Source organism: Hemitrygon akajei, chromosome 1, assembly GCF_048418815.1.
Source record: "Hemitrygon akajei chromosome 1, sHemAka1.3, whole genome shotgun sequence".
NCBI lineage: Eukaryota > Metazoa > Chordata > Chondrichthyes > Myliobatiformes > Dasyatidae > Hemitrygon > Hemitrygon akajei.
In genome coordinates this window covers 93,475,431-93,502,898 of record NC_133124.1, presented here as the reverse complement: position 1 = coordinate 93,502,898, position 27,468 = coordinate 93,475,431, and the positions used below count along the sequence as shown (strand labels likewise).

At 41.0% G+C, this 27,468-nt stretch overlaps 1 protein-coding gene across 4 annotated transcripts in view; it reads left to right on the top strand.

Annotated features, from left to right (window-relative positions):
- The window catches only part of tsnare1 (T-SNARE Domain Containing 1), a 1,022,909-nt gene that overhangs the window by 172,863 nt on the left and 822,578 nt on the right, over positions 1 to 27,468 (top strand). For all 4 annotated transcript variants that reach the window (XM_073048100.1, XM_073048091.1, XM_073048081.1 and 1 more), the window contains one exon: positions 563 to 693. In XM_073048100.1, coding sequence (XP_072904201.1) covers positions 609 to 693 — 85 coding nt within the window. In that variant the 5' untranslated portion in view covers positions 563 to 608. The remainder of the gene's footprint in view (positions 1 to 562; positions 694 to 27,468) is intronic.

Genomic DNA, 27,468 nt, shown 5'->3' with positions numbered 1-27,468 from the left:
TCCCATTGTAAATTGATTTGAACTACTGTGTTTCTATGAAAAGTTCTCTGTCAATAAATTGCTGTTTTTATTATTACAATCCCACTTTAATTGTTCAATCTGTGGTTTCTTGCTGCACTATTACAATGAAGTTCAGTGCAAGATTGAGGAACAGCATCTTATTTTTAATAAGGGCTTATCTCAGTCTTCAGGACTCAGAACAAAATTCTTCAACTTCAGATAACTTGGAATATGTTTCTGTCCATTGGCCATTTCTGCCATACTATCCTCCTGTGATGTTGGCTCAGTTTATCTATTTCTATATATGTTGTCTGTTTCATTTGAAGGGTTTCTTTTATATGTTTGGACGATACAACTTGCTCCTATTGGCAGGTAGTCCACGGTTCCAAGATGTGATTTACAAATTAGAGCTAAAGATACATGGTTGTGAGGAGAAACATTCTGCATAGGGAGCTGGCATAGGATCAATGGGCTGAATAGCTTCCTTCAGCTTCTAATAATATTATTTTTCTAAGAATGTCATTTTGAATTAATCTAATATGTCTATTCTTTTTTTTCCTAGCTGTTCTCAGAGACATTCTTCTCTGACAAACATTTGAAAAATAAAAATGTCATATGGAGCTGTTGATGGTAGCAGCTTCAGTGGACGGAATCCATTTGGAGGGCCTTCCAGGCAAGGATATCAACCTTTAGGTAAGATTTGCTGCTTGATAACTTTCCTAGAATGTTTCACAGATCCTTTACAGCTGGGCAATCAGGCCACTAGTTTAGAGCGCACTTACTGCTTGTGTGCTCTGTCTAAAATATTGGCAAAGTGTGTCCTTTCTTCTGCAATCAGATATTCTGTCCATTCAACCTTGAAGCAGGTTCAAAGCTGAACTGCCCTACACCTAACAAAGTGACTTTGCCAGGGATCTTTACATCAAAGAAATATCATAGCCATTCTCGCCTTAATTGTTCCTGCCCAAGGTTACACTTATTTTTAAAAAAGGTTATTCTTATGCAATTATTATGTACAATTCAGCTCCAGAACTACTTCATAATGTAGAAATAAAAGTTTATTTGTGCTTTTCAGTAAGATACAAAAGCAACCATGTTTTCAGCAATATTGTTCCAGGACCACCCATGGATACCAGAAGTTGCAGTGGTGCATGTAGACCTCTTGGTCTCTCTAGAATTGGACTATTTTAGTGTTTACTGCTTAATGTGATTGGCGATTTCTACTTGTTGATCTAAATGTACCACGTTAGCATGTCAGATACTCTGAAACTAGAAATGAAACTCACAATTTACTGAATGTTACTTTATTGAATACATTGGTCTCCGGCAAAAATTTGGCATTGGTTGAAGCAGATACCATTATATTGAATCTTGAAAATCAGATGAAGCAAGTTTCAGTTATCACTCATGACTATGAGTTTTTGCTCGTTATTTTGAATGCGCTTATGTATGTTTTTCACCTTGCCGTCAGAGGTACTGATGTATGGTTGAATGATAATTAAACTTGAATTTGATTTGATTTTAAGTGTTAGAGCAATATGAAAATAGACCAAGAGAAAGCCACCCACCTCCTCAGTCCTCCCCCATGTTCTATATTACCATGGCTGATCTACCCCAGGCTTCATCGCCATGTCCAAAGGGTGTCTGATGAAAAGTAAGAGTACTCTTCTTTGCACTTTGAGTCAGAATCAGAATCAGGTTTGCTGTCACTGACATGTGTTGTGAAATTTGTTGTTTAGTGGCAGCGAAAGAAGTTCAAGTTCAAAGTTCACATTTACTATTAAAATATGTGTACCATGCACAACCATGAGATTCATCTTGCAGGCACCCACAAAACAAAGGAACACAATAGAATCCACAAAAAAAATTCAGAACAATGAGTGTGCAAAAGGTGACAAATTGTGCAAAGAGTAAAAAGAAAAGTAAACAATTAAATACAGAGAGCATGAGGGGTGCAGAGTCCCCAGTCCACGGGCTGTGGAGTCAGTTTGGTGCTGAAGTGAGTGAAGCCAGCCTGGGAGCCCAGAGGACCGACTCTCGAATCTGGAAGCATGGGCCCCAAGGCTCCTGCACCCTGGCGCCCAATGGTAATAAAGAGAACAGAGGAAGATGGGTCAAATGCAGGCAAATGTTGCTTTCCACTCATGGACTTCGACTCTTTAATCTGGTTTGTCGGCTTAGCCAGTGTGGAATAATGGTGCTGAGCATGGGTTTGTTTTTCTGCTCTTGGGTCTCGGCACATCATCTAGCCCCCAGAGATGGCCATACCTGCGTTCTCAAGAGCTAAGTCTGCTACATTAAAATTACAATAAGAAATGTATATATAATTAAATAAGTAGTGCAAAAATAGTGAAGAGATATTCATAAGTTGGTTCATTGTCCATTCTGAAATCTGATGGCAGAGGGAAAGCTGTTCTTAAAACATTACGCTCTCTTGACAGTAGCAATAAGAAAACATAGAAAACCTACAGCACAATACAGGCCCTTCAGCCTACAAAGCTGTGCTGAACATGTCCTTACCTGAGAAATTACCTAGGGTTACCCATAATGCTCTATTTTCCTAAGCTCCATGTACCTGTCCAGGAGACTCTTAAAAGACCCTATTGTATTCGCCTCTACCTCCGTCGCCGACGGCCCATTCCACGCACTCACCACTATCTGCGTAAAAATCTTACCCCTGACATCTCCTCTTACCTGCTTCCAAGCACCTTAAAATTGTGCCCTCTTGTGCTAGCCACTTCAGCCGTGGGAAAAAGTCTCTGACTATCCACATGATCAATGCCTCTCATCAACTTGTACACCTCTATCAGGTCACCTCTCATCCTCCGTCGCTCCAAGGAGAAAAGGCCGAGTTCACTCAACCTATTTTCATAAGGCATTCTCCCCAATCCTTTAAAGTACACTCCAACCTGCAAATAACCATCTGGTTCTCAGCAGATTATCCTTGTAAATCTCCTCTGCACCCTTTCTATGGTTTCCATGTCCTTCCTATAGTGAGGCCAACAGAACTGAGCACAGAACTCCAAGTGAGGCCTGACCAGGGTCCCCATGCCTTATGAGATGAACATATCCTGGGTAATTGGGTCCTTAATGATGGATGCGGCCTTTTTGAGGTATCGCCTCTTGAAGATATCCAAGATGGTATGGCGGCTAGTACCCAGGATGGAGCTGGCTTAGTTTACAACCCTCTGCAGTTTTTTCCAGTCCTGTGCATTGTTTCCTCCATACCAGATGATGATGTAACCAGTTAGAATGCTCTACTTGCAGAAAATTGCAAGAGTCCTTGGTGACATACCAAATCTTATCAACTTCCTGATGAAATATAGTTGCTGGTGTGTGCTCTTTGTCACTACATTAGGCCCAGGATATCCAGGAATCTGAAAATGCTCACCCTTTCCACAGCTGATCTCTTGATGGCGACTGGTGTGTATTCGTTGAGATTCTGGTTGAAGGATGTTGAAATTTACCTGGACTCTCGACAAAAATGAATATGCATCTTGAATATTGAAACAGTTCAAGGCAGGCAAGTTTAATAAAGTCACATGATGATTCTGTTCCAAAGTCTGTTCCTAGGCAAATCATCACAACTCTCATAGTGTGGAGGATGAATCTGTAGAGTGTATATGAGGTGGTTTTCAAGTTCAGTGTGATCAGGAACCAGTTGGGAACAGACACACAGACAGACATATTTTGTTGATCCCGAGGGAAATTGGGTTTTGTTACAGTCGCACCAACCAAGAGTAGTGAAGAAATATAGCAATATAAAACCATAGATAATTAAATAAAAATAAGTTAATCATGCCAAGTGGAAATAAGTCCAGGACCAGCCTATTGGCCCAGGGTGTCTGAAACTCTGAGGGAGGAGTTGTAAAGTTTGATGGCCGCAGGCAGGAATGACTTCCGATGACGCTCAGTGTTGCATCTCGGTGGAATGAGTCTCTGGCTGAATGTACTCCTGTGCCTGACCAGTACATTATGGAGTGGATGGGAGTCATTGTCCAAGATGGCATGCAACTTGGACAGCATCCTCTTTTCAGACACCACCATCAGTTCCATCCTCACAACATCACTGGAACTTACGAATGAGTTTGCTGATGCTGTTGGTGTATGTGTGGTAAACTATGTATACCTGTCTGGACACGCCCCTCTGCTGACTGCTCCTGTGGCTCCTCCCACAGACCCCTGTATAAAGGTGATTGGAGGCACTGTTCCTCCCTCAGTCTCCGAGATGCCGTGCTCCCTTTTGCTGCTATAAAAGCCTATCGTTCACCTCCCGTCTCCAAGAGTTATTGATGGTGCATCAATTTTATTAGCAGCAATTTCAAACATGGAGAGGATTTTACGACCCGACAGATTGGATCTCGACCCTCAATCCCAGGAAGCCGGCGACACTTTCGAACTCTGGCTAGCATGCTTCGAATCGTACCTGGAGGAGATTCATGTGACCGACTCTGCCACGATGAGCAGGGTTCTTCTCTCCAGAGTCAGTGCAAGGGTCTACTCCATGATCAGAGACCAAACGGACTACCAGGGTGCAATGGATGCCCTCAAAAGACAATGCCGGTGAACACTGTCTACGCAAGACAGCGCTTAGTGACACAGCGGCAGCGGGCCGGAGAGTTGAGCGCTGAGTTTGACCGAGCCCTACAGACACTCGTGCGGGCCTGCGACTGCAGGGTACTGATGGCGGAACAGCATGCAAAGCTGCTAGTAAGAGACGCCTTTGTTACGGGGATCAGGTCAGTCTACGTGCGCCAGCGGCTGCTGGAACACGCCGACCTTACCTTACATTCGGCGATCGAGCTGGCCGACACGCTGGAGGCTGCTCTGCACAACGCTGACGCTGTCCAGGTGCGCGATCTCCCGCCGGCCCCATGGATGCTGCAGACCTCGCAACCCGTCGGCGAATCGACCTCGGCTGCTGCCAGTCACAAGTCTGTGAAGTCCCCGCAACCTGCCGGTGAGTCGACCACGGCTGCTGCCAGTTGCAAGTCCGCGCAGTGTTACTTCTGTGGGCTCGAAAAGCACCCCCGAAAACGTTGCCCAGCCCGAGAAGCTACCTGCTCCAGCTGCGGAAAGAAGGGCCACTTCGCCAAGGCCTGTAAGTCCAAACCACGAGCGGGGTTGAGCAGCGCCACGTGCGAGGCATGGGGGTCGCCATCTTGGTTGCCGCCATCTTGCCTGCCCGCCGCGTGCGAGGCATGGGGGCGGCCATCTTGGTCACTGCCATCTTGTCTGCCCGCCGCGTGCGAAGCATTGGGGTGGCCATCTTTGTTGGCACCAACTCACTCCGCCTCCGACCCACGGGTGCTTACTGAGCACCAAGATGGCGATGCAACTCTGGTCTCCGTGACCCTCGACCAATGCGCTGCACACCAGCTCGCAAGGTCAATGATTGACATCCTGATGGAGGGGCACAGGACTAGCTGCCTGTTTGACACGGGCAGCACTGAGAGTTTTATTCACCTGGACATGGTGCAACGCTGCAGACTCAAGCCACAGCCGGTAAGCCAGAGGGTCACCATGGCTTCTGGATCACATTCCACAGACATCCGGGGGGGGGGGGGGGGGGGGTTGTGTAGCGACACTGGTGGTGCAGGGCACAGAATATTGGGACTTGCATTACTGGTCATGCCTCAACTGTGTGCCCCTGTGCTATTGGGGCTCGACTTCCAGAGCCACCTGAAAAGTGTGACAATGGAATATGACGGGCTCCTCCCCCCAATCACTGTCAGAAATCCTCAGTTCTGTGGGACTCCGTCATATACCCCGCTACTGACCACACACACACACCGACCCGCACATCCCACCCAACTCCATGCCAACGGCCGCGCTACTGACATCACTTGCAGCCTCTCCACCCTCAAGATCCCTCCCCCACCGACGTTCGCCAACCTGACGCCCGACTGTAAACCTGTGGCAACTAAAAGCAGGAGGTACAGCGCGGGGGACAGGACCTTTGTTAAGTCGGAGGTGCAGCGGCTGCTCAGGGAAGGGATCATCGAGCCAAGCACAAGTGGTTGGAGGGCCCAGGTGGTTGTTGTTCGTACCGGGCAGAAAAATAGGATGGTCGTGGACTATAACCAGACCATCAATAGGTTCACGCGGCTTGACGCGTACCCCCTACCCTGCATCGCGGATATGGTCAATCAGCTAGCTCAGTACAAGGTGTACTTGACCGTAGACCTGAAATCCGCTTACCATCAGCTCCCCATCCGCCCGGAGGACCGCCCCTACACCGCCTTCGAGGCGGGCGGCAGGCTCCATCACTTCCTGCGCGTCCCCTTCGGTGTCACGAATGTTGTCTCTGTCTTCCAGAGGGAAATGGACCGGATGGTGGACCAGTGCCAACTGAAGGCCACGTTCCCATATCTGGATAACATCACCATCTGCGGTCATGACAGGCAGGATCACGACACCAACCTCCAACGATTTTTCCAAGCAACCAAAGCTCTTAACCTTACCTATGATAGGGACAAGTGTGTGTTCGGAACCACCCGACTCGCTATCCTTGGGTATGTTGTGGAGAACGGGGTCATTGGCCCTGACCCCAACCGTATGCGCCCCCTGTTGGAACTCCCTCTTCCCACCACCCTCAGAGCCCTCAGACAGTGCCTGGGCTTCTTTTCCTGTTACGCCCAATGGGTCCCTCACTACGCAGACAAGGCCCGCCCCCTGGTCAAGTCCACTGCATTTCCCCTCTCAACCAAGGCCCGCGCGGCCTTCAGCCGCATTAAAGGGGACATTGCCAAAGCAATGATGCATGCAGTGGACGAGACCATTCCCTTGCAAGTAGAGAGTGACGCCTCCGACTTCTACCCTCAATCAGGCAGGAAAGCCGGTAGCATTCTTCTCTCATACCCTTCAGGGCCCTGAAATTTGGCACTCAGCGGTGGAGAAAGAAGCCCAGGCCATAGTGGAAGCTATTAGGCACTGGAGGCACTATCTCGCCAGCAAAAGGTTCACCTTGCTGACCGACCAGCGCTCAGTTGCATTCATGTTCAGCAACCAACAGCGGGGCAAAATCAAAAATGATAAGATTTTGAGGTGGAGAATAGAACTCTCCACCTACAACTATGACATCCTGTACCGGCCTGATGCCCTATCCCAGGGAGCGTGTGCCAGTGCGCAGCTCGACCGACTATACGCCCTCCATGCAGATCTTTGTCACCCGGGGGTCACCCGACTTTACCATTTCGTGAAAGCCCCGGAACCTGCCTTATTCCCTTGAGGAAATCTGGACGATGACCAGGGACTGTCAAGTCTGCACTGAGTGCAAACCGCACTTCTACCGTCCTGAAAAGGCGCAACTTATCAAGGCCACCCGCCCCTTTGAGCGACTGAGTGTCGACTTTAAGGGCCCCCTTCCCTCCACCGACCGCAATGTCTACTTTCTCAACATAATCGACGAGTATTCGCGGTTCCCCTTTGCCATCCCCTGTCCCGACACCACTGCCACGTCGGTCATAAAGGCCCTGCGCCAGCTCTTCACTCTGTTCGGATATCCCTGCTATATCCACAGTGATAGAGGGTCCTCGTTTATGAGTGACGAGCTGCGCCAGTACCTGCTGGCTAGGGGTATTGCTACTAGTAGGACCACGAGCTATAATCCCCGGGGGAATGGACAGGTGGAGAGGGAGAATGCCACTGTGTGGAAGGCCACACTCTCAGCCCTTAGGTCAAAGGGATTGCCGGTCTCTCGCTGGCAGGAGGTCCTCCCCGAGGCACTCCACTCCATCCGCTCCCTGTTATGCACATCCACCAATGCCACCCCTCATGAGCGACTCTTTTCTTTTCACAGGAAGTCTGCCACTGGGACCACCCTACCGGCTTGGCTGACGTCCCCAGGGCCAGTGCTGCTCCGGAAACATGTGAGGAGCAATAAATACTCCCCGATGGTCGAGGGGGTTCACCTACTTCATGCGAACCCCCAGTATGCCTACGTGGTCTTACCTGATGGGCGGGAGGACACGGTCTCCGTCCGTGACCTGGCGCCCGCAGGAGCACCAGACCCCTACCCCGAACACTCCATGGTGACTATGAACCCCGTACCCACCGATGTATATACCCACGAGACACCGCGCACACCAAGCCCTACACAGACTCCTCACGACACTCCCATACCAGGCACCTCGCACACGCATGAGGGATTACTGATGCCTAATGGGCTGACACCTCAAGTCAGGCCGGAGCCAGCACAACCACCGTCACCGGTGCTACGTAGATCGCAGCGACAGACTCGACCGCCTGATAGACTTAACCTGTAAATATACTTGTAAGAAACTTCGCCCCATGGGGACTCTCTTTTAAAACAAAGGGGGGGTGAATGTGGTGAACTATGTATACCTGTCTGGACAAGCCCCTCTGCTGACTGCTCCTGTGGCTCTTCCCACAGACCCCTGTATAAAGGCGATTGGAGGCACTGCTCCTCCCTCAGTCTCCGAGATGCTGTGCTCCCTTTTGCTGCTACTAAAAGCCTATCATTCACCTCCCGTCTCTGAGAGTTATTGATGGTGCATCAGTATGCTACCCTCAGCCTGCTGCCCCAGCACACAACTGCAAACACGATAGCACTGGCCACCACAGCCTCGTAGAACATCCTCAGCATCATCCGGCAGATGTTTAAGGACCTCAGTCTCCTCAGGAAATAGAGATGGCTGGATAGAGAACAGGCTGAATAGAACGAGCATTATGTAATAATAAAAAAAGGTTAACTGATGACCTCATAGTTACGAGGTCTTTAGGGAACATTGATGGTAATATGATTAAAAATAAGTATATAAAAATTGAAAATGGATTTAAAACCAGGTTTAAGTTTGAATATGTCAAACAATAAAGGCATGGGGTACAGTTTAGCTATGGTAGATTAAAAGGCATGTCTATAAACAAGAAATGACACACAATTAAAGAGCCACTACACAGTTTACAACAGGAAAAGTGATCCAGCAATGACTATTTAGAGAAACTGAAGATAGTATTCAATCTGTAGGTACAATTATATTGCAATGTAGTATTCAAACTGATCTGATTTGACACAAATTGTACATTTCTCTGTATACTTCGATGTTTTGATGTACATGTTACAAATAAAGATTTTTTTTCTCTTTTATCAAAGAGAAAGGTAGATAATGTTGCCAAGAAATGCAGGAAGCCTAGGGATTGGGAACATTTCAGAATGCAGGGGGATGCAGGGATGTGTGCCAGGGCATTGCTAAGGAAAGATGTAGTGGAGTACTAGAACAGATGATGAGCACTAAGAATTGTTAAAAAGAAATGAATAGGATTGAGAACATGAGGCAGTAAGACATAAGAGCAGAATTAGGCCATTTGGCCCAGCAAGTCTGCTCTGCCATTCGATCATGGCTGCTTTATTATCCCTCTCAACTCCATTCCCTGCCTTTTTCCAGTAACCTTTGACACCCTTACCAGTTAAATACCTATCACCCTATGCCTTAAACCTACTCAGTGACTTGACCTCCACAGACAATCCGACTAAATGACTGAAATCCAAGGTAAAATTAGAGTGCTGCCGATACTGGAATTGGGAGAAAGCAGCAGCAGGTTGCTGATGTGAGTGTTCACATGTATACTGTATAGCCAGGGAGATGCAAAGGGCCGAATGGTTTCATATTTATTCGGCAGGTTCATTGAAATGCAATAAATCCTGAGGACCTCATGACTTTTATTTTCGGCAGTAGTTTGGGAAGTATTAAATATACTGGTTGTTATCTTACAAAATCCCATATATTATAGAAAGGTTTCCATAGATTGGAAGTAGCAAATAAACTTTACCATTTAAAATGGGAAGTAAAGATACTGGGAATTATAGTACTGCACAAAAGTCATAGGCACATATGTGTGTGTGTGTGTGTGTGTATGTATATATCTAGGGTGCCTAGAACTTTTGTTGGTATTGTGTTTGTCAATGTGGAGCCGAGAATAAGTTTGTAAATCTGGTGGAAGCGAATGATGTTGGGAATGGTGAGGGTGGAACATCATGGGAGAGGAGTGGGGATAAGTGGCAGTGAAGTATGAGGGGTGGGGTGGCGTGGGTGATAAAGTGCTTCACAAAACTTTTTAAAACAGAATTAAAGCACACAGCATGGAGGTAATATGCTGGAGTGGATTAAAGGTTGGTTAACAGACAAAAAAACTATGAAAACAAAGGGTCATTTTAGATTGGAAGTCTTTGACAAACTTCTATAGATGTGTGGTGGAGAGTTTGTTGACTGGCTGCAACACTGCCTGCTGTGGAAACATCAATGCTTTTGAACAGAAAATCCTACAAAAAGTTGTGAATGTGGTCCAGCCCTCATGGATAAAGCCCTCTCCTCTATTGAGCACATCCTATGGAGTGCTGTGGCACGAAAGCAGCATCCATCATCAGGGACCCCATCACCCAGGTCGTGCTGTCTTCTTGCTGCTGCCATTGGGAAGAAGGTACAGGGGCCTCAGGACTCAGACCACCAGGTTCAGGAACAGTTATTACCTCTCAACCATCAGGCTCTTGAACCAAGAGAGCTAACTTCACTCAACTTCGTTTGCCCCATTACTGAGATGTTCCTACAAACTATGGACTCACTTTTAAGGACTCGTTATCTCATGTTTTTGGTTTGTTTGTTTGTTTGTTTGTTTGTTTGTTTATTTATTTATTTATTTATTTTTGTATTTGCAAAGTTTGGTGTCTTTTGCACACCAATTAAATGCTCAAGTTGGTGTGGTCTTCCTTTTATTCTATTATGGTTATTATCCTATTATGGATTTATTGAGTTTGCCTGCAAGAAAATGAATCTTATAGTTGTATATGGTGACATATATGTACTTTGAAAATGATTCAGAGAGTCTTTGTAGGATAGAGATAGTTTAAGTGAATGGATGAGAACATGGAAGATGGAATATTTTGTGGAGAAAAATAGCAGAGATTTATTTAAGTAGTAATTAATTTGGAAATGTTAGAATCCAAAAACGAATCTAAGTGCTGTTGAACACGAATTGATAAAACATCAATGTGCAGGTGCAGCAGGCACTTAGGATGTTATATAGGATTTCATTGAAAATTTGTTTACTTTAAGAGTAGCTGAGGAAGCATAAACTTGTGTGAAGGGGTAATTTACAAAATTGATTCCTGGCTTGAAATCTTTGGAAATATCTGCCTATGAGGTGTGTGGTGGCTCAGTTACTGAGTGTATTCAAATAGATTAATATAGTCCTAAGAATTAAGGGATGTAGGGTTGGTGTAGGAAATTGGCATTGAGGTACACAATCATTTGTGAACTTACTGAATGGAAGAACAGTCATCAAGGAACATGTGGCCTGCTTCTCCTTTTCCTGTGCCCATTATCCAGCTTGCCATCCACTGTGTTGAGAAGAACTTCTACTATTCTAATTTAACTAATTTTCCTTGCAATGTCCTACCTCTCTGTCATCTTTTGTGCCTGATAATCCACAATGTTCTTTAAACTGATTACTTCTAACTGTGTTTGACTTGGCTCTATTGTGCTCAGTACTTGAATACTGTCTCTGAACCTTCATGCCCAGAAACAGGTCAGAGATGTATCCTGCTTCTGTCTTAGGCTATATTAGCAATGGACTCCATTGGTTTGGCAAAGCTGGTCAACATTCTGCTCACTTTATTGATTGCTACTGCACTAAATAAGAACCGTGGAATCTCCTTTGACTTTCTTCAGCCATTTTGATGCCTTTGATTGAGTATCTTTTTTGTTCTTTCCTTTCATGTGTAGCAGCTGAACGGATTATACACCTTACTATACTGAAATTCATCTGCAACTGTTCTGTTTGAATCTTAGCTTGATGGTCCCTCACAGTCAAGAGGACTGCCATCCTGACTCTGGTCCTCTTCTTGCCAGTGACATTAGTGCACATACAAATAATTTACCACATATTCATTTGTTTTCCACTTGTGTGACAAATTCATGTCTTTGTTTCATGATACACTGGAAACTTGCACTCCCTTGAGCTTTCTGAAATGTACATTGCGTCTTATAACCTCCCAAACTTACTTTGACTTGATTCCTAAGTCTTACTTATAATCTCTGACTGTGCCTCGAAAGTTGTTAGTAATCAACACAATTGCAATACTTTGTGTATATAATTCTTGATAGCTTCAATTTGTTTCCAATCACAATGATTAAGTGTCAGTAAAATTTATTTCAGTTCAATTGGAGGTAGAAATAATTTGAATACATTTTCTCTTGAAAAACTTTTCCACATATAATACTGCATTACTAAGAAAGCATGTAATTCAGTGTATCTTCATTGATGAAGTAATCATTTCCAAGTTTGAGTATAATCTGCTGTGAACCAGATGGTCATTTGCAGGTTGGAGTGTACTTTAAAGGATATACAGTAAAATACCATTTATTATTTTTCTGTCACAGAATTCTTACACAATTACTTTTAGGTTACTTATTTATAATACAATATTTTTAAAAAACTTAAAAATTGTTTAGTAGATCAGACTACAAGGGGAGGGAGGGGAATGGAATTAATATTTATGGTTAATGTTGATTCATTAAATTTTCTCTTGCTTAGTTAATCACCAGAGTTGTTTGTTCATCTCTCCGAAGTCTTGAGTGGACAATCATTGAACATTTGCGAGAAGTACCCAGGTTTAAACGTACAAGGGTTCTGATAATCAAAACTATAACACCACAGATGATGGCATTCTGAAATCAGAATGAAGAATGCTGGGTCACGACAATTGAGGCAGCATCTAAGGTAATCTGGTAATCAATCCAGGTTCCCACTCCAAATCTTTACAGCAACAATCTTTGGTGAGGGTACAAGAGTGCCTGGCTCTGTTATCTTCCATGTCTCACTGTGTGATAGTGCAATAGTAGAACTGCCACCTCACAGCTCCTCTGAATTCTGACCTTGGGTACTATGTTTACGTGTTGCTGTGGGGATTCTCTCCAGGTGCTCTGACTCTCATATTCCAAAGGTGTAATTTGCCCCAAATGTGCAGGTGTATGTATTGGGAGAATCAGTGGCAGAGAAAGTATGTGTGGGGAATCTAATTGCTGTGTGAGCGAGTATGCACTGGGGCAAAAATTACTGTGTTGTAAAAAAATGTGTTGTAAGCAAACATGGAAGTATGGCATAGCCTGGGCTCATATGTAACAAATGGATGGTTTGTTGCTCTTGCAGTTAGCTGATGATATTTGTAGAACCATTCTAAAACCCAACTCAAATTTTTGGGAGGGAGGAGAGAAGGAAGGAGTAGAGGAGAACATTTGAATAGACAGTTGTTAAAATAAATTTTTCATTGGAAACCTTTAAAAATTGATTTATGTATTCTGTATCAAATCGGGAGTATTTTAACATCTCAGCCGATAGACTTAATACCTCACAGTCTTGTTATTTCTGTTACTTGCTGTTTAGAAGTCAAGGTCATGTGTTTAGATTTCACAGCCCTTTACGAAAAAGGATATTAAATGTTCTACTACACTTGTTCCCCATTGTTGATCCTGTAAGTTGATATCTCCAAAGAGGCTGTGCTAATGTGAATCTCAGCGATTTTCCATCAATGTTGCAGGCAGCATTAACTTGCCTGCTACTTTCACAGCCCAGATCAACACAAAGTTTTGCTTCTTATCTGTTTGAATTATTGATTATTTACTCTGGGATATTCATAATTTTTATCTCAAATTTTATAAAGATTTAGAAACGTGTTTTATCTTCGGATTTCAGCCTGTGATCTGCTTTCCGTTGGAAGAGTAATTCACCTTAATTTCCAAAGGGTCTCACAGTGGAGCAGGGAGCTATTTGGAGCTGCTGTCTCTTTAATGCTGCATGCTGGATTGATCTAAAAACAAATCTCAGGGGTGGCTTCTCTGTGTGAATATTCTGCTTCGATTGTTTACTTATCTGTCCATGGAGGATGGAGTGGTCTATACTTCAACTGAATGTTTGCAAGTACATCTTGAAAGTCACTCATCAGTAAAAGAATGACTGGAGAATGTAATTTTGGGGTTCATTTCCACAACCATAATAAAGGTTTGCTGAAAATTTTTGAAAAAGATACCTTCTTATATAGCTTTGTGTAATCTACAGCAGAAAATTATTTGCTACTTTTTTTTAGTGCTTTGAATCGATTTGAATGTAAGAAAAGCTCAGCTAGGAAATATATTCATTTTTACAGCATTAACTCTACCTATTAATGTTATTGGTAACATCATCCATTTATCAAGATCTTCTTTTATTTTTTTCAATAATGGCAAATAATTTAGTTTCCAAACATTACCAATACAACTGCCTCAGAAGTTTTTTCAAGAATTGAATAAATGTGTGAGGAAGTTTCTTTGGAAAGGAAAGATGTCAAGAATATCGTTGGAAAAATTGACATGTAAATTTGATTTAGGAGGGTTACAACTTCCAAATTTTAAGAATTATTACAAAGCAAATCAACTTAAATTTATTGCATCTTTTTTTGATGAAGAAAAACCGGCATGGATTAGAATAGAACTAGATAAGATAGGAGAAAATATACCAGAAGATTTTATATATAAATGGGAATCCAAATGGATACGAGAAAAGAAAGAATCTCTTATATTAAGACATTTGATTGATTTATGGAATAAGGTAAATATGGGTGATGAAATAAAGAAATCCTTATTAGCAAAAAGAACTTTAATTCAAAATAGGCTTATTCCTTTCACAATGGATAATCAACTTTTACATAACTGGTTTCAAAACAGGATCAGATATATAGGTGACTGTTTTGAAGGAGGTATATAGATGTCGTTTGATCAATTAAAAAATAAATATAAAATATCAAATAACTCTCTTTTCTGTTATTTTCAATTAAAGGCCTATTTACGAAATAAACTGGGTCAAACAATGTTAATGCCAAAACCTAATGAAATAGAAATCTTAATTCAAAAAGGAAAAATTTAAAAAATTACAACTTGTATGTATAATTTGATTCATAAACAGACAATTAAACCAGGAATCCATAAATCAAGACAAAAATGGGAAACTGATTTGAATATTAAAATTGATGAAAAAAATTGGTCAAGACTATGTCTTGATAGTATGATAAGTACAATAAATGTCCGACTTAGATTAGTACAATATAATTTTTTACATCAATTATATATAACACCACAGAAAATAAATAGATTAAATTCAAATTTATCTGACCAATGTTTTCGATGTAATCAAGAAATTGGTACCTTTTTACATTCTACTTGGTCCTGTTCTAAAATTCAACCTTTTTGGATAAATTTAAGACTTTTACTGGAACAAATTATTGGAATACAACTCCCACATAGCCCAATATTATTTTTATTAGGTGATATTGAAAGGATAATACCGAAACCTAAATTGAATAAATATCAGAAAAAAATTATAAAAATTGCATTGGCAGTAGCCAAAAAAGCTATTGCAGTTACTTGGAAATCAGATTCATAATTAACTATGGATCATTGGAATAATGAAATATATAGCTGCATTCCACTTGAAAAAATTACTTATAATTTAAGAAATGAATATGATATATTTTTGAAAATTTGGCACCCCTATCTACAAAAGATAGGATTAAATATGTAGGTCCTTTGAAGATAAAATTATAAGTTATTTGGGGAAAATAAAAACTGAAGTTATTTTGAACTCCATGGAGCATGTGGGGATCCTCCGATATTCAGGCAATCTTTCTATCTTTTTTCTTTTTTTTTTCTTTTCTTTTTTTCAGATAGGGGTCTAAGGGGGGGGAGGGTTAAGGGGAGGGGGGAGGGCCAATATTAATTTTTCACTATTCTAATATTCTATTCATTTTATGTAATTCTCTTAAAAATTTAATTAATAAATAAAAATTTAAAAAAAGAAAAGCTCAGCTAGACAAATCAATGAATGATGTGACAAGCATTATTAGTGAGGAATAATTCTCTAATATGTTCCATTTCTTGGCTTTGGGCAAATAAATTGGTTTGGTCAAGCAGTATTGCTCTGAAATGTTAGATGGCTGTTACAACAGGCTGACAAAATTCCTTTTAGTCATGGGTCCTGCTGTGAACTTGAGTTACACATAGGGTTGGTTGTACTTGAGAAGACTCAGAGATGGAAGGTCAGAATATAGGTAGTGCAGTTCCCTTGTGCTTGTTGTTATTGTGGGTAGCATTTACCAGAGTAGGGAGGTGCTGTTGTTGTTTCCTTGGTAAGTAAATACATCTCATTTTGCAGATGGTAGATACAGCATACACTTAAAACATGAAGTGAGAAATTGCAGTTATATAGCCCCTTGTGTTGGCGTGTAAACAAACCATCAAACCTCCCTGTTCGCATCTATGTTATAGACACCCAAATACACACAGGTAATAAATTTATATCAGCATTGCCTGTTCTTCCAATTAATGTGGTTCATGGTTCTTTGGAACCCACTGTTAAAGAGCTGCATTTTAGATTTAATCCACAATTCATATTTGAATGTGGAGGCTAGTGGCTGAAGTCAGTTATTTACTACATGTACTAACCGCAAAATACATTGCAAGACTCTGAAATACCTCAAAACAATTTAAAATCAATTACACTTTTAAGGAATAATGATTCTGTGCTGCAACAAAAACTGCAGTCAGTGTTTCTCAACAGGATCTGACAAATAATGAGAATTTAACTGGTTAATCTGTAATGTTGGCTGGGGGGGGGAATAAATATTGACAAAGGCACTGACCTTTAGTGCTCTGCTAATAGTACATTAGAACCTTTTAAGTTAACTTCTGAGTGCATGCAGAACCTTATGTTATCATTTCAACTGAAAAATAACAAAAGTCCATCAGAATATCATTGAAGTATCAACCTAGATTATGATCAACAATGTCTGGAATTTGATCTTGAATTCACACTCTATACTCAGCTGTCAGGAACGGCAGTGATGCAAGTGATATTAACATTTTCTGTTGATACCAGGTGTGGCTCAACATTTTGAAAGAAAGCATAGCTGCATGGGACACGTTGTCACAAATGGTGATGGAAGCAGACTTGATAAAGGCCAGGGTAGCATTAGTGCACAGCACAGTAGCACAGTGGTTAGTGTGGTTGCTTTACAGCACCAGCAATCATGTACTGAGTTCGATTGTCTGAAAGGAGACAGTATGTTCTCCCTGCGGCTATGTGGGTTTCCTCTGGGTGCTTTGGTTTTGCCGGATGTACAGGTCAGGGTTAGTAAGTTGTGGGTATGCTACATTGCTACTGGAAGTGTGGAAACACTTGTGAGCTGCCCCACCACAATCCTCTCTGATTTGATTTGATGCCAATGACACTTAAAAATGTATGCTTTGATGTATATGTGACAAATAAAGCTAATCTTTAATGCTTTTAAAAGGCATTTAGACAGGCATGTGACCTTGAAGGGAATGGAGGGATATGGATCATGAGAGGAAAGAGCTGGGGGGGGGGGGGGGGGATGGTTGCTGTGAATGGGAGATTGGAGGATCTTTTAATTTGCTGGAGAGGTAGGAGAGTAGCAGCTTGGCTGTGTGGATGGGAGAGAGCAGTAGTTGATGGAGTTCATGACTTCAGGTAGGATGGGCTGGTAAGAGACTGGAGTATTATGACGGAGGTCCATGGAAGGATGAAAACCTTGGATTGATATTGATTGTCATTGGATGTGCCCAGGTGGAATATCTGTTTGGAGTGGGCATGTGGACTGGTGGCAGATTCTTATGGTAGATTTTAGAGTGATAGCAGTGTGCTTCCACGTGTGATCAAAATTCCAGATATCTGTTGAGGAGGAGCAGAGGGATCTTGGGGTCTTTCAAAGCTGCTGTGCTTGAGAAGGTGTATAATGTGCTTATGGTGTTGGCCTTCATCACTTGGGGGATGGAGTTCAAGAGCTGAAAGTTAATGTTGCAGCTCCAAACTTGGAGCATACATTTGGAGTTTTGTGTTCATTTCTTGTCACCTCATAGGAATGATGAGGAATCTTCAGGGAAGGTGCAGAGGAGGTTTACCAGATGTTGCCTGGATTAGAGAGCATTTCATATTCGGTAAGGTTAAGTGAGCTGGGGCTGTTGTCTTTGGTGCAAAGGGGGATGAGAGGTGCATACGATAAGAGTGCTAGATAGAATGGACAGTCAGCACCCCTTTCCCAGGAATGCAGAAATCTTGGATATCATTTTAAAGTGATTGTAGGAGAGTATAGTGGGGGTGTCAGAAAGTAGTTTTTATTTTACACAGAGAGGTAGGTGATTTGGAAGGTGTTGCCAGGAGTGCTGAGGGAGATATATTAGGGACATTTAAGAAACTCTTGGATAGGCAAATGGATGAAAGAGAAATTGCGGGCTATGTGGTTCCCGAGGTTGATTCTGGGATGAAGGGGGTGACATATGAGGAGTGTTTGGCAGCTTTGGGCCTGTACTCACCACAATTTAGAAGAATGTGGGTGACGAGAGGACCTCATTGAAACCTACCGAATGTTGAAAGGACTAGATAGGTGGATGTGGAGAGGATGTTTCCTATGGTGGGGCTATCCAGAGCTAGAGAGCACAGTCTCACAATTGAGGGACGACCCTTTAGAACAGAGGTAAGGGAGTTTTTTTTAGCCCGAGAGTAATGCATCTGTGGAATGCTGTGCCACAGGCTGTGGTGGAGGCCAAGTCCATGCAGAAGTTGATCGTTTCCTGATTGGTCAGGGCATCAAAGGATATGGTGAGAATACAGGTGTATAGGGTTGAGTGGGATCCGGGATGAGCTATGATGGAATGGTGGAACAGACTCGATGGACTGAATGGCCTAATTCTGCTCCTATCTTGTGGCCTTATGGAACAGAAGGATTAGATTCATTTTGGAGTAAGTTAAAAGCTCGGCACAACGTTGTGGACCAGAATGCCTGTACTCCACTGTACTGTTTTTTGTTCTCTGTTTGGGGACTATCATACGTGAAGGGAGAATCTGGAAAGCAGGCATTGGCTTTCAGAACAAGCAATGAGGGTTTGACTTTTCTATTAAACTTGACTTGAGTAGCACACACAGTTGCACATCATGGAAGCTTGAAGCATTGGTGGTTGGTTGAATACTAAACAGTGGTGGAGAAATTAGTGCGGGCACCCTGACAGCTGCTAATCTATGTTCATGAGTTAGATGCAGAAAAGTGGCTGTAAATTAACTGAGGATACAAAAGTATCAAAAGTACAAAAGTATGGATAGCATTGAGAATGAAAACGCAGCTAAAAACCGCAAAAGAATATGGAACAGTTAAACAACTGGCAAAGCAAATGAATTATAGCATTAATAAATTGTAAGCTATACTTCAGAAATTGAAAAACTGTGGGACATAAATATCTAATGAATGGAACAGAATTAGCACAAAGATACTTAAAAAAAAGACAGTACTCATACTGCATGGCAGTTTGATTTAGAACCATAATAGAATGCTTGGATATATAGGCAGAATAGTAGGATAAAGCTAACAAAATGTATTATAATATCTTACAAAGCTCTGCTCAGAACACAGCAGACTTACAGTTTTGGTCAAAACATGGCAAAGAATATATGTCTGCCTTGGTCAGTGTATAAATCCAGTGAAGCAAAAAAAAAATTGTCAGAGCACCATCAAAATACAACTGGATGAGATAATGGGAATATTAGGCTGGAGAATTAGACCATTTGTCTCAGTGTGTCTGTGCCTGTCCTGGAATCCTATTAAACCAATCTATTCTAATATTTATGTCAGAATGGCACAGCTGGCAGCAGTGCTTTGTGTTGGAAGGTTGTAGCAGAAAGTTCTATGCTGGCTTCAGCACATTACCAGGGAACCGGTATTTCTGCTCTTCCCATAAATCTATTGTTGCAACCTTATTTCTAACCGCTATTTTGTCAAGTATCTGAGGCTGAACCGAGCTCTTTGTAACCTTGGTATTCTGCTTAACATTGAACTGAGCTGTAGACTTGGGTTCACTAGATTACCAAAACTGGGACCTTCAATAAAATATTATAGTTTACCTTTGGTCATGGTTCTACCATCCATCACTCCATGAGTAATGCCATATCTTATCTACCCTCAGAGTCCAGGTGCAAAGCTCATGAATTTCTTCCCCAGATCTCACCACCTTTTTAAACCTTCCTCCTCCTCCTTTGAGGTATTTATCTGCCCTCATCTTTGGTCACCCCTACCCATATCTGCTTCTCTGCCTCAATCTTATATTGATTTCTAAGTGCTTGCAAGAAGTGCTTTTGAATATTTTATCACATTTTAAGGCACCATATATATTCACGATGTTAAAAGAGATACTGCACTGCTACTTCTTCAATAGTGCACAGTGTTTTATGTGTCATCTGCTTCTAAATTCACCAGATTATCTTGCCAATGCTAATTTGCTTTGTTTCTGATCTACATACAATAATGACCACAAAAGGTGTTTCATTCAAGAGGAGTATCAGAACTTCAATAATGTCCACTGACAACAATGAGGGGGAGAGAGAGACCATTTGAACACAGGGGCAGTGAGTGAGAGACTGTCACGCACAGACACTTCCTTTCGGCAGCAGTGAGCGAGAGGGTGACAGACAGCATTGAATACTCACTCGCCTTCCACACTCACCTTGATGTTTCAATCTTCTTTGGCACTTTCATTGGCGAGAAATGGAGTTGTTTGTGGGATCACGCCCCATCTCTAAGTTTCTAGGCTTGTGGCTGCTGACCTCCTAGGATCTTCACGGAGAGAGTAAAGCATCAAGTTGCTCAATCGATCAAGCTGTAGATCACAGTTTCTAACAGAAACACACTTAAATTAAAAAGAAGACATAGAAGAAGTGAAAGAAACAGTTTTGTGGACTATCTGAAGGATGTCACCCGAGGTAGTGTTGTTCGCTAGTTCCATCTTGGAGGAGATCTTTTGCAGAGACAACATCCTTCCAGTCTCCTACTTATAGAGACGAAATTTGTTGACTAGTGTGACTACTCCTTCAAACAATTTGTAATGTTCCTGTTACACGCAAACTGTTTATTCATCCTTGTTTAACTTGTTCCTCAGGACGTGTCCTTATCTTCATTTCCAGACTAAGTGGTGCAGCTTGAGGTGTATTTTGTGCATGACCTATTTGGTTGTTCATGACTAAACCTGTTGGAGCAACAGTACATCAAATGAGGATGTTAGGGTCAGCTCCAGTCCTTGGAATGGCACTTCATACTTACACCTTCAAGGCAGAAATGAAAAATCTTTAAACTAATTTAATATTATTCTCTAAAGCGCAATTAAAATAAATCTTAATGCTGATAATAGTGAGTGTCTACTGTCCTTGGTCCCCATGTAGTTCGTGGTTTTCTAATAATCCATGGAAAGTACTCTGTCAGGATTCACTGAAGAGAAGTGAGAAGTATTGTTTGGATGGTATCATGTACAATATGTGGTGGCAGATTCAGAGAGCCCCTACTAACAAAAAGCTCTTAACACTGATGAGTTCTGCAATATTAATCAATGAAGGATTAGCACAACTCGGCCTGTTGGCCTGTTTATCCAGAATGTTTGAGTTATAGCTAATTTTAAGAGGCTATTCCTTTCCAAGTTTGGGAGAATTAAGAAACAAATGTTGGTCTACCAAAAAACTTAATGGTTTCATGAAAAGCTCATTATAAAATTATATTTACCATTTTTGTATTGTGCAAAGTGCTACTTCACAGAAAGAAGACAGACTCACAAGAGAAGATGAGTGCCATTAATGCTGTATCTTCCTATTGCTTACTATTGCTTCCTGGACTGCTTCATGCTAATATTACCCAGAGTTCATTCTCCGTATCATCACAGGTTATCAGTAACCACTTTTGCATTATTCTGGTTTTGAATGGACTTCCCAGTTATAAATAATTACTTTCTGCACCACAGATACTGGCAGATGTCAATAGTTATCACAACGGCACTTCCGCTAAAAGTTACCAGATAATATGGTATGCCCAGCCCTGATGATATTCCCCTTCATAGATGCTGCCTGACTTGCTGAATTCCTCTAGAAGTTTTGTGTGCTTTGCTTTAGATTTCCAGCATCTGCAGAATATATTGTGTTTAATACTCTATGAAGAGTTTAAAGAACAATTAACAATATTCACCAACAATGAGAAATTCAGGGTGGTGAGAGCAATAATCATGAGAAAACATTTATTCAAAATTAATGTAGAAGTGATTGAAATCATGCAAGTTGTGTTAATGTCATCATCTCTTCCCTTACTTTAAGTTGCCTAATCATTTTGCAAGTAAAAACTGACATGTATCATTCAGTTACTGAGGAAAACCTTCCTCAGCAGAAATGAGAATTACTTTGATTTTTATTTGGCAATTCTTAAGTTTTGAATTCATCAAGTGAGTGTAACCCAGGTTAATTAAACCCAAAGTTGTAATGTTAGAAAGTTCTACTTGCGGAGGGATGAAAACAAGGTTTAGTAATATATATTTTAAAAAAGGGTAATTTGAAAAAGAACATTATAGGACCAATTCGAAGCTGAAGACATGTACTCTTAAGAGTGGATTACCCTCGTGGTGAAACTCCTGTAGGAGAGACAATAATGATAAAAGAATTATTGAAGCTACAGCTATAACATGCAGCAGGTTTCACAAGACAATATCGGCAGAGACCAGTGTCCAAAATCTCTACCGTGTAGTCAGGAATTAGTTCTTCAAAATCATACCAAGGCATTTGGTCAAGTTTTGTACAAGTTTGTGAATTGACTTTCTGTGGATGATCAACTATTTCATTCCAACGAACCAAGAAGCACGATGGCGAGCCACCCAAGATGAAGAACTAGTGTGGGAACAAAATGTGTAAAGATGCAGAGGATATAATACAGTTGGATGTATAAGTTTATTTTTATTTGAATAATTTGAATTTGATTTTCTGCAAGAACTGATTATTTTTGCAAAGACTTTGATTAGTTACTGAATGATATTTACTTTGTTTAAGAGTTGTGATGTTGGAGAATTGTCATGAAAGGAGTTTAAACGATGTATAATTTTTGAATTCCAATTTATACTGCCTTGAACTGAAACTGAAGTTAACTATAATACTTGGGAATAGGAATTGTGTTTGGTTTTCTAACTAACTAGGGATAAGTAAAAAAAAAAGTGTAAACTTTTAAATAAGGAATAACACTAGATCTAATTAGTTGGAGAAATTGGAGTAACAAAGATTATTCTAATGAATATCTCTGATTCTAATTAAAAAGGATGTTTTTGTGGTTTGATATCTAAGATTTGGAACCTAAACATAATGTTTGAATTTTGAATTGTTCTTGCTCATGTAAATATTTTGTACATATTGTTTTATTATAAACGAAACCTTATTTCCAGAAGTATGTGGTTTCTATTCACTGCCTCCTTCCGATACCTAGAACCTTCTGATGGCCTATTAGCACCTAGTGTAATTTGATTTTCTCAAAAGAGTGTGGTGACTGGTCACATGTGATAAGACCGGTGCTACAAAGGCGTTACATGACCCTTTTCTCAATAACTGATCAATGATACAAACCTTCCAGTTACTGTCTCTGCCATTTACAGTTCAGTGTTTCAGACTGCAATACACATTAGCAATTATAAAAAATATGTATTGAATTAACTTATTTTTCAACTTAATTTTAATATTGATAATTTTAAGTTGTTTTTGATGCTAGATATGTTTTAATACAAAATTATTGACATCTGTGTTATAGCATTGCCTTTTATCAAATGTTTAGGGTGTTATATGTACAGGGCCTGTGCATTACATTGCAGAGTCTGGATCATGTGGACTTTATCACCAGACCCTAAGGAGTAGAAGGCAGGTAAGATTGGCTCTGATATATGTAGGTATTCAAAGGCCCTGAGCCAGTCTTATCCAGGGTTGCACAATTTCTGCATGAATCTCCAGATACACAGCTTTATCTTCAGGCTGTACATGGTATAACACCTGCTTATAGCTGGGTCCCTGAGGTATAAACCTCTTAATCAGCAATTTGATTAGTCTTCACTGTTAAAGACCAACTTGAAGAATTTGTTTCATGTGTCATCTCCTGGGCATCCCGGTGAAATCAAATCTTAATTAGAATAAATAAACAGAAATTTCTCTGGTAAAACAGCAACTTAAATGCTTCGGAATCAGCTTCTTGTTGACAAATTCCATTATTAATTCAGGATAATTCTTTTATATTAAAATTTTAGCCATTCACCTGGGCCTCTGATCTAAGCCAAGTTAATATATATATATGTATGTATGTTTGTGTGTGTGTAGTATAACATTGTAAGAATCCTCTCAGATAAGTGAACATACCTCACACCTATCACCCTTTTGCCATTTAGTTTCCTGAAGACAATCTTTCTTTAAAGCTTTAAATCTTTTAACAAATTCTGAAATGTCTTTCGTTCTTTGTATCTCTGCTCTCCATCCCTATTTTGGTGTCATCCCTATTCCACTTTTGACCATGAGCAAGTGAGCATTGTCCTTCTCTCAAGTCTGTTACAGTAGCAGATGTTTGTAACAGCACAGCACAGCAGTGGCAGACTTAAGATGCAATGGCAAGCTGCTTTACAGGGAAATTAGATTACACAGAAATTGTCCAGTAAATGGATCCAGCTAAGAAAGTAAGAAAGATGTATCTCATTATGGAAGTTATTCTTGTGTGTTAATGAGTCCTGCCAGACCCAACCAGGTGTTGGGATTGTATTTGTTTGGCATTTAGCAAATTACTATTTAATCATCTCTTTCTCTTGGTGCATTTTTATTCTTGTGAAGTATAATTGTTTTCCTTAATGTATCACGTGCTGTCTAAGCCAGTATTGACTTGAATTTTAATTTTAAGACATTGGTTGGAGCTGTCCAGGAAATTGGAAATGTAATCCAATCAGAAACCAAAAATATCCTCAAAATTGGTGGTGTAATGAGCAATGTCTTTCACTGTCTGTGTGATGATGCAAGTATAGCACTTGGCAACGTAACAACGAGCAATAACTAAATCAGCTGCATAACAACCTGTAGTGAAGAACTCAATGCAGCAACCATTACATCAGGCTGGTGGCAGTGTGAGACAATTATTTCATATTTAAGTGAAAAGAAGATTAATGCTCACTTATATTGGTGCCCTCTTATCTGCTGCTGTTAATATTTACAGTAGACTTGAGCCTTTGTAGTTACAGAAAGCTTTTTAATTTGTGTTTACTGTCAGCCCTGAGTCAGGTGGAGCCATAATGTTCCTGGCATCGAAAACTGCTTAACAGGTGTTACCACTCTATCTGCAATTTTGTAGAAATTCAATAAGACCACATCTGGGGTAGTTTTGGTCCTTAAAAAAAACCTTTACAAAGAAATGTGTGCAATTGCATTAGAGGGAGTGTAATGAATCAGAATCAGATTTATTATCACTGACTCAGATGTTGTGAAATTTGTTTTGTAGTACACTGCAAAGGCATAAAATTACTATAAGTTACAAAAGAAATGGAATAATGAGGTGTGTTCATAGACTGCTCAGAAATCGAAGCTGTTTCTGAATTGTTGAGTGTGAGTCTTTGGGATCCTCTTTATCCCTCCTGATGGTAGTAATCTCTTTCTGGTGGGAGTAACAACATGAGGGCACCTCCTGGATAGTGATGGATGCAGTGTTCCTGATGCACACCTCTTGAAGATGTCCTTGAGGGGAGGGTTGTACCATCACTGGTACCTGGGATGGTAGGTTTGTTGTATGAGCAATCCAAAATTCTTAAGGGACTCAATCAGTTGGATGCAGAGAGGATATTTTTGGTTGCAGGGTGTAGAACCAGGCCTCATAATTACAGGGAGAGAAGGAAGTAATTTGGAACCGATATGAGAAGAAAATGGCGAACTAAAAAAAACAATTACAGATGCTGGAAACCTAAAGTAAATGTACCACAGAGCAGGCAGCTTCTCCTTCCACAGATGCCCCTAACTCACTAAGTGCTAACAGTATCTTTTTTTCAAATGAGTGGAAATTTCTTCACTCTGGATGGTAAACCTGTGGAATATTCTATTGTAGTTTGCTGCAGAGACCTTGTCATTGATTTCATTCAAGGATCAATAGATTTTTGGATATAAGGGGAATCAAGGAGGTGGAACAGTGAGGAAAATGACACTGAGGCAGAAGAGCAGCACAATCTTGATGAGTGGCAGAACAGGCTGGAAGGGTCCAATAATCTACTGCTGCTTCTAAATTGACACGTGTCCTCTGATTTGTATTATTTGTGTTTCCCATTAATTTGCGCCACAGTACAGATGTTTAGATCTAAGGTCTTTAGACTAAATAGTTCATTTTCGACCTGCAGAATTTGGAAAGTGTTTGTGACAAATCATGAGCGAGGGGGTTTTAGAGGTGCTATCAGCTCCAATGTTTATGCTGTGTCTGTTTATCAAATCTGAAAGGTTTTATTTTTCATTTGCAACCAAAACTGCTTCTAAACCAGAACAAATGATTTTGTGAAATTGAAAGCCTTGAATCTTGGCTAGTGCAAGGCATAGTAAGCAGCCCATGTATTTGCCTATATGGATTGAAAATGAACAAAGCTAAGCCTCTCCAAATCTTTCAAGCAATTAAGTCAGAAGCTGACAATGCACGGAAGAATATCATCTTTCTGGTGGGAAAAGGCAAAATAATAGCCAATATAATAAAGGTAAAATAATTAAAGGACAAAAGTAATTTGGATGATGATCAGAATCAGATTTATTATCACTGACTTGTATGAAGGGTAATTTTTTGTTCTGTGGTGTCAGTGCCAAGCAAGACATAAAATTACTATAAATTACAAAAAAGAGTAAATAGTGGAAAAATAGGAAGAATAAGGTAGTGTTTGTGGATCATTCAGAAATCTGATGGTGGAAGGGAAGAATAAGCTGTTGCTGAATCATCGAATGTGCATCTTCAGATTCCTGTACTACCACCCCGATGCTAAGGCGAGAATCGTGAATAGCATTGTATCTCGAATCCATGTTATTGTGGTGGTTTTGCAATTACTGATGGAATATTGTGACTGCTGTTGCACATTTTGGGTCATTCAGGTGGAAATGGGTGAAGAGAGACTGAAGAATAATGACAAGGATGTACTAATGTACCGGTACTTGATTCCTGACTCCTCCCTGAGCTTAAAAGTTACATTAGCAATATTTGGCATCTGTGGTTGTCTACAGGTGTAGATGCAGTTATGTTTTGGACAGAACAGTAGTGCTGCTAGTGGAGACAGTGTCTTACAATTTCAACACCCTGGGTTCGATCCTGACCCCGCATGAAGTTTGCATTTTCTCCCTGAAACAAGTAACTCTCCTTTGGCTGTTCTGGTTTCCTCCTACATCTCAAGCTGGTAGGTTAATTGGGCACTCTGAATTGCTCATAGTGTGAGTGATAGAATCTGGCTGACTGGTGGTTTTTGTGGGGAGAAGGAGCAGTTAATGGTAATATAGAATAGATAATGTAAATTACTGTAAGACTTGTAAAATTGGCTGCTAGATTGATTGGCCTCGGGTTGAGTGGTGCATTTCCATGCAGTATCT